A 7,922-nucleotide genomic window follows, 5' to 3' on the forward strand; every position below is an offset into this window, starting at 1 on the left:
GGGGTGTAGATGTGTTAAAGAATGCTCTCAACCATCCCTCTTGACTCAGTGATCTCAGCTCCCAACCACCAGGGTAGAGTTTTGAAGTCACGCCTGCTAAGTGCTAAGTTGCTTCTGTAGTGTTGGACTCTGTGACCCTGTGGACTGTAGCCCACTAGGTTCTTCTGTGCATAGGATTCTCCAGACAAGGATACTGGACTGGATTGCCATTCCCTACTCCAAGGGATCTTCCAGACCCAGGAATTGAACCTATATCCCTTAATCTCCTGCGTTGTCAGGAGGATTCTTTACCACTAGCGCCAAGCCCCACAGGAGCCTGTATGGGGCAACCTTGTCCCTGTCCATGGTGCTGATGCAACAACTGCTCTGGGAAAGAAGGGCTGTCTGGCAAGGTTGGCTGAACCTCCAAAGGCGAAGCGTCTCTCACCCCCTAGCTCCCTCCTACCTCCCCCACCACCCCCCAATGGGAAAAATGCTGCTACACCTTTCTGCATCACCACAGTCATAGAGTGGATTCAAGACTTGGGGGTTCAGGGGCAGACCCTCTCATGTTTAATAACATAAGAGTTGTGGAAGTGGGCCTGGCCAGAGAAGAGGGTGCAGGAATTGGGGGAGCTGTTTTGGGAGAGGGTAGCCCCACCATCCTGGAGTTGGATCGAGACTCATGGATTGCCTTTCTGCTCAAATGAGCAGATGGAGTTTCTATTTGCTTTCTAACCTCTCCTGACCAAGGCCCTGTATTGAGGGGAGGGACCTTCCCTTTTGTTCCTGCAGTTGGGAGTGCGTGGGCATCTTTTCACTTCCCTCCTCGGGGTCAGGGAGGAAAGCATCTTCTCAGACCCAGGACTCCTCCTCAGGTGAGAGGGGGACTGGATCAAGCTGCCAGGGCCCCTGGCCCTCCGAAGGTGGGGAGCCGCTCTCCAGTGAGGCGGCTGGCTCTTTCCTCTCCTCTCTGTCCTCCTCCTCCCCTGCCGAGGCTCCATCCACCAGGGCTGCCTCCCCTCCCTTACTGCCCAGTGCTGCTCTCACCAGCCTGCCTTTGAGGGGTGCCCTGACTGGACCCAGGGGCAGGCAGGTCAATGGCTTGGGGATCCGTGATGGCCGCTTCTCAGGCCTGTGATCTCTCCGGGGCCGAATCCTGGGCCTCAGCTTCAGCTTGTAGATGGATGGGATTCTCTGGGGCTTCCTAAGTGTTCTCTTGCCCTTGGTTGGACATGCCTTGGCTCTCTCGGAACTGGGGTCAGAGGGTGAAAGTGTGAGGGATTCTGGGCTGGCAGACACTGTAGGGGCTGAGCAGTCCTGTCCCCCTTGGGCCTTTGTGCTGATGCCCTTGGCACTGGGGTTTGCTACTGTCCTCAGCCCACTCTCTTGGGCTCTCAATTTCCCTTTGAGGCTTCCTGGGCCTGCAGTTACAGCTGGCGTAGGGGAGCCTGGAGGGGCTGCCTTCCAGGCTCCCAGGTCCACTTTAAGGAGGGGTGGGGGGTCCTGAATCAGCTCTTGGATGACTTTGTCATAAAGACCCCCAGGGTCAGGCCACCACCCACCCAGACTGGGCACGTAGACCCCACTGCGAGGAATGACTACAGACCCAGTGCCCTGGGGGCGGGCACCCGCCATTCCTAGCAGCTTCATGTTGGTTGGAAGCTCCTCCTCAAGGCCATGATGGATGCCTTGTTCCTTGGTTCTGCCCAATGGCAAGGGGGTGCACCTCCCCTCCCGGTGCTGTGGGCCCAGGCCCCAAGGCCCTCCAGCCTCCGCTGTCACCTGGACGCCCAGCTTCAGGTCCTCCTGCCCCTCTTCCACAGAACAGTGCTCATGTCTGGACCCAGACAGGTCTCCACTGGTGGCCCTTAATGGAAGGGGGCCTCTCTTCAGTTCTGTGCTGGGACCTCCACTTACAGTTCCTGCAAAGCCTCTTCCCGGAGTTGGGGGGCATGCTGGGGGCAACTGGACAGGGATCTTGGTGGATCCTTTGACAGGGGATGGAGAGCAGACAGGTGCTGGCTCCCTGAGCTGCGAGGAAGCACCCTCAACCTCACCCCAGGGTGGTTGCCTGGGGCCCACGGGCTTGGCTGGGCTGGGAGAACGAGGCAGGGGAGACAGTCCTCTTGCTGGTGTCCCTTTGGCGGTGGCCTCGGGGGCTCGGACTCTCTGGGGGGTGGGGGTCCTGGCATGAGTTCCCCGGCTGTCTGTCCTCTCATGAACCGAAGATGTGGGAGTCCTCCCCCGGGGGGGTTCAGGGGGGTGTCTCTCCTCCCTCTTCCCCAAGGAGGTACACGGTGGGTCTTCGTCCCTGGGAGTGGGTGAGGACTGGGGCCTGGGCAGGTTGTCCCCAGCTGGCAGCTGCCTCCGAGATGGGGCAAGAGACTTCTCCTGGCACCTGAAAGGATGAATCATAAACTGCAGGGTCTTGTAATCCAGTCCCCTGGCTCTGGGAAGGGATGGCCTTCTCCCAGCCAGAACTCCCGGGGGGGTCAGACTTCATGTTGAGTGAAGTAGACATTCCCTCTCCCCCATGACTGCCAGAGATGCTTCCTTAGAGCAGATACTGTTTAAGCCTGTTCCCCCCACCCCATTCCTTGGGGAACCGGCAGAAAGAAGCCTGGTCTGGGCCCCAGGTTGCTTCAGATCCCATGACTATAGGTCAGCAGTTTTGGGTGGAGAGGGTCTTTGTTTCTGCTGTACCATGAAATAGATAGACAGGTCTTGGGTAAGTCTCTTCCCTTTATGGGCCTCAGCCTCCTCATCTGTGAAATGGGATGATGTATAATGTAACTAGATGATCCTAAAGGTACTGGGTGCTTTTTTTTGGTTCTGAACACCTGAGGTCCTGCTGGGATGGCGCACTGCTGGGAGTCCTGCCCCCCTTATCTTGAGTTGGGGTGGCCTCTGGGGGTGTGGACTCCAAATCAGGAAAGGGCCCTGCCCTGTCCCTCCCCAGTACCTCAGCAATGGTGCTGTTTCTCTGTGGACCCCTGGCACGGCTCTTTGTTCACGCTGGGGTCTGGGGGAGGAGACAGCAGGGGGCCTCAGCTTTCGACCTGAAGAGGTATATGTCTTCCAGTCCACGGGGGGCAGTGGGCTCTGGGAGCGGCTGATGGTCATCGTAGGCTGGGGCTGTGAGGGCCCGTCCTGCACCCTCACTTCGTGCTGCACAGGGTGGGCAGGGGGCTGCAGGAAGCTGCCTGTCTTGTGTGCTACCAACATAGCCCCCAGAGAGAGGAGAGGAGGAAAGGGTTAAACTGCTGATGGGGTCCACAGTTCCCTCCCCAGCTGCTCCCCACCCTGAATCCCACATTAGAGACACTGGGACCCACTGGGACAGTGATAACACCAGAATTTTCCTCACGGGAGGAGTTTAGGGCATGAAATCTGGTTGGAGGGCCCAGGTGGGGGACTTGCTGAAAGCTGCATTTGTATTGCAAGTTCACATCCTTTACTTAGATTGCATGCTTATTTGGGATGTCTTGAGGTGCTGATGGAGATTAAGGGAAGACTAAAGACCCTTCCAAGTCATGCTTGGTGCCTCCATCAGAACCAAACCTAAACCTAGGCGTCATGCACCAGTGACCAAATGCTGATTCTGAGTGTTTGGCTTTGGCGTCATCTTGTGGTGTAAACTGGTACTACACTATGGCTGCCCACACCGGTACCTTCTACGGTGTCTTTCTCCATCTCCTGGCGCACCTCTTGCCCCTGGAGATCAGATCTACCTCCCGCCTCTGCTCCTGGCCTCCCAACCCAGAGTCACAGGGAAGGGGCTCCCAGGGGACTCACAGAGGGACGTGCACCGGCAGGGGTCATGTTTGTCCAGATAGTGACCAAGTGTGTCCCAGCCGCCCCCCACACGCACCATCACGTGGTTCCGGAGGATCTGCAGGGGGCAAGGGTGGGGTGGAGGGCAGGGTGAGTTTGTCCCCTCTCCCTGGACCAGCCTGCGGGCCTTCAGCCCTAGCTCGCATCCATGTACACACACACGTGTGTGGTTGCAGCCCAAGACCCTCCTGTGACTGGCATCAAATCACACATGTTGTCAAGGGTGGAGGCCAAGCTGACGAATGGCAGGTTGCCCCACAGAGAGACACAGGACCTCACGAGCATTGGGTCATCTGGCCCTGGACTCTCGTCTCTCTCTTCACCGTGAAGGGGTTCAGACCTGCACCTGTTTGTATCAGAAATGGGCCCTGGCTTTGCTCTGTGGTGTGTGTGTTTAAAGAGTTCGAGGGAGTCCTGGCCTCACTCCCGGTCACAGTCATGTAGTCTCTTCAGGCCTCCACTTCCTCAGAGGAAACAAGGCACCACAGTCCTTCCCCACCTACTTCACAGGGCTCTTAGCTCAGGCTGTGGGGCGAGGGCCGGGGAGCTGGCTCTGCCCCCATGGGCGGCCTGGCCCAGCGAGAAGTCTCAGCTGCGCCCCTGAGCACAGGCTCTTACTGGTGAGGGGGCCAGGTATGGGCGGGGGACTCGAGGGGGGCACAGGTCAGACCTGTACTAGCATCAGAACCCCGTGCTCAGAAGCTGCATGTGAGCGGTGGCCCACGGCTGGCCATACAGGGAGCACAGACTTGGTGGGGGGGCGGGGCGAGTCTCAGGCCCCTTGCTGTGACCAAGCCTGTGGGTGGAAAAGTGGGCGTACCCTTCACCCCCACTTCTGCCTGAAGACCCCCCCCTCTGAACTAGGCTGAGGCAGAGGTAGATGGGGGTGGGGGCTGTTTCTAACTGCCCTAATAGGAGCGGGGGACATGCTTGCCAACTTTGCAGGAATCTGGAATTTCCAGAGGGAGAGAGGGAAAGCCTTCTGATGGATAGCTAGAGGTGGATGGTGATCTCCTTTCCTCACCTTCAGGCCTAGATAAAGTCCCACCGCAGGACTCCTGATCCTGCTGACCCCCTGGGCTCCCTCCACCTCCCCTCCCACAATTTACCCGGATGAAGATAAGGGTGTTGGACTCTCCCACGCGGTACTTCCCCTCTGACACCTTGACCATGGAGAACTGAATCGGGCAGGTGCAGTGGCTCACCAGGCTCTGAACCTGCGGGCGGTGGGCACTGGGTTCAGCCCTCCCCTCTGCCCAGGGACCCAAGCGCCCTTGCACTCTGGGTCAAGCTCAATGGGCCGCCTGCCTGTCCCCAGCCCCCAGCCCCAAGGCTTCTGCAGAGTCAGGACTAGGGGCTGACAAGCAAGCAGAGAAGGCGTTTAATCACTCAAGGAGAACAAGACCTTGAGTGGTGACCTACGGCTCAGCGCTCTCCTGGGTCAGCCAACAGGGGCCGAGGAGTGTGATGGTTAAGGCAGACCTTGGGATCTGACTGCCTCCCCCGCACTATAGACCTTGGGCAGGTGAAGAAACCTCCCTGAGCTCGATTTCTTGGTGGTGGAAGTGGATAGGCGCTCCCAGTTCACTCCCACCCCAGGACCCACTGTGCGGGACACAGGCCGAGCGCTTGCCGTGCACTGGCTCACCTAAGACCCACAGCGGTCATGGAAGGTAGGCATGGGAAAGCTACATCCCCACGGTACAGAAAAGGGAACCGAGGCACAGAGAGGAGAGGGCAAATAATCTGCCCCAAAGTCACAGAGCCGCAAAGCAGTGAGCTAAGACTTGAACCCAGCCGTCAGAGAGGGTGCTGGCGTCTGCCTTTGTAACCACCGGCCCACGGGGTTTAAACGAGAGAGGTGTAGGGTGCTGGATTCCTAATGAAAACGACGAGGGTGGCGGCTCAGAGTGGACACGATTTAACTAAAAACCACGGGGTCGGGGAGTGTCGGGGTGGGGCCTGGAGCTCAGGAAGGGCGTGGCTGGCTGGGGCGGGGGGCGAGGGGGCGGGGCCCGGGGCGTGCCCAAGTCCTCACCAGCTGGTCCAGGTCGCGGGAGTGACAGGGCCGTCGCTCAGGGGGCGCCGGCTGCGGGGGCTTGGGCGGGGGCAGGGCCCGCTCCAGCCGCAGCTCATCCTCGATCTCCTCCTCCAGCCGCACCAGGGTGGGTGCCGCTACGCCGAAGCGCCAGGCCCGGCGGCCCAGCTCCAGCAGGCACAGGACCACGTTCTTCACGTTCTTGCGCAACACCAGATCCTCCGTCTCGAACATCAGCACCTCTGGCTCGGGGCGAGAGGAGGGTAGGCAGCCTGAGCCCCCTGCTGACCTCCATGGAGAGAGCGCTGCGCGTGGGAGAGCCCTGGGACCACCCTGGACCCCGGAAAGGGGGGAAGCAGGCTTGGGATGGGGGTTAGTGTCTCAGGATCTTGGTGTCAGGCCAGCCCCTCGGAGGGGTTGGGGCAGAATTGCTCGGGTACAGAGCACAGAGCAGGTGGCTGCCTAATAAGAGAGGTGGGGGCAGGAAGAGGGGACGCAGCCAAGAGAAGGAACCCAGTTCCACCTGCCCTTCTCTCTGCTCTGTCTGCCAGGATGGGTTCAGCAGGAAGAAGCACCCAGGTCTCTCACTTCCAGTAACCACCAGGCACCCCAGATTCAACCCCCAGCCCATGCATAACCTGGCAGGGTGGAGTACAGGCTCCGGAGTCTGGCTGCCAGCTTGGAATCCTGACGCTCCCACCCACCGGCTGTATGACCTTGGGCTAGTCCCAGCCTCAGTCTCCTCTTCTGTAAAATGGGAATGCTGTCTGTTTCATGGGGTTGTGGTGGGGATAGCTATATGACTGCAGGCAATGTCTGGCCTGTGGTTAAGTGCCCGATAAAACACTAGCCTTTATCAAGGCTGCAAGCCTGCTCCATACTGTTGCGGCCACCAGCTAGTGGGCGGGGCCTGACCCCCCCTCCCCACCGCCCCATCCCCACCGCCAAAGGCTGGAGGGTGGTGAGCATTCAGGTACATCCCTGCCACTGGGTTCAGGGCCAAAGTGATGAGGAAGGCTGATATGTCACTCCCTGAGTCCTGCAAGCCCCAGCAAGACTGGCTGGGGTCCACTTGCCTCCTCCCCACTCCACCGCGGCCCAAACACATGCCTTCTCCATGCCCCCTCTGCCTAGAACTCCCTGCCCTCCACATTTCTATTTATTCCCGAAGACTCAGCTCAAATCTCCGTCCTCTATTGGGTTTTTCTAGGCCTCATCAGGTGACTGTTTCCTCCCATCTCCCCGGCACAGAAGCTCTACTTGAGTTTCTATCAGTTGGGCTGTAATTTATGCTTCTCAGCTGTCTCTCTCGGGCCACAACTTCTTTTAGCTCTGATAGGTTCTCAGCCTCTCAGCACTCACTGCCCAGCCCTGTGCGTGACCCCAAAGAGACAGGTGCTCAAATCATTCATTTAACGCATTGATTTACTGGGGATTTACTATGAGATAGGGAAACTGAAGCATGAAAAGGAATGAGGAGCTGGCCCAAGGCAAATCTGGAAGGAGAACCCCTGACCCCTGACAGCTTGAGCCTCAGAGAGGAGATGGATGCCTGGCAGGAGAAGGGTCTTGCGAGGTGGGGGAACACAGGGGGATTACCTTGGATGCCCATCTCCTTGCGACACCAATGGATGAAGTTGGAAATGTTGTCCCGGGCCTGGAAAGTGCGAGGCTGGGCAGCCTCATTATAGGAAACCCCGGCCCGGGGCAGAGGAAGCCTCTGGGCTTGGTCAGGTGTCTCAGCCAGGAAGGCCAGGGCGGCCTCAGTGATGGCGTTGGCATGCTGGCACAGCACCAGGCCTGTCTCCAGCACCTGCAGGAAGTTGGCTGCGCTGATGTCCACTCCGTAGAGATCCCGAAGCCACTCGGCCAGGTCCTCCTTCATGGCTTCTAGGTACTGCTCGCTGGACTTAAAGGGCTGGATGCTGCTCACCCGAGGCCCGGGGGTCCCAGGTCTCCTCCTGCTGGCCCGGGGCTGGAGCATGGCTGGGCCGGGCACCTCCACTCTGCCGCGGCTGCGTCTTCACTCCTGTCACCTGTGGGGTCTCGGCAGGTTCCCCCTGACTCA

The 7,922-nt window shown here is 59.1% G+C and overlaps 1 protein-coding gene across 1 annotated transcript; it reads right to left on the minus strand.

Moving 5' to 3' along the window:
- Window positions 1-208: 208 nt before the first annotated feature.
- GAS2L2 (growth arrest-specific 2 like 2) lies at window positions 209-7,889 on the minus strand. The gene is made up of 6 exons (XM_010861510.1): window positions 7,454-7,889; window positions 5,855-6,096; window positions 4,926-5,033; window positions 3,778-3,874; window positions 2,945-3,197; window positions 209-2,380 (listed from the first exon to the last, which is right to left on the minus strand). Exons 1-6 carry the CDS (start codon window positions 7,836-7,838, stop codon window positions 835-837), a joined length of 2,631 nt encoding a protein of 876 aa, XP_010859812.1. The 5' UTR covers window positions 7,839-7,889; the 3' UTR covers window positions 209-834.
- Window positions 7,890-7,922: the final 33 nt, after the last annotated feature.

The sequence above is a fragment of the Bison bison genome, unplaced genomic scaffold (genome assembly GCF_000754665.1).
Source record: "Bison bison bison isolate TAMUID 2011002044 unplaced genomic scaffold, Bison_UMD1.0 scf7180017864472, whole genome shotgun sequence".
Taxonomy (NCBI): domain Eukaryota; kingdom Metazoa; phylum Chordata; class Mammalia; order Artiodactyla; family Bovidae; genus Bison; species Bison bison.

Excerpts from the sequence above, each read along its gene's own strand:
- GAS2L2 (XM_010861510.1), bottom strand. The coding sequence starts at position 7,838 with ATGCTCCAGCCCCGGGCCAGCAGGAGGAGACCTGGGACCCCCGGGCCT. Across the intron at positions 6,097-7,453 it reads CAAGGAGATGGGCATCCAAG|AGGTGCTGATGTTCGAGACG; the intron begins GTAATCCCCCTG and ends GCCCCGAGCCAG. Across the intron at positions 3,875-4,925 it reads ACACCCTTATCTTCATCCGG|ATCCTCCGGAACCACGTGAT; the intron begins GTAAATTGTGGG and ends TGCCCCCTGCAG.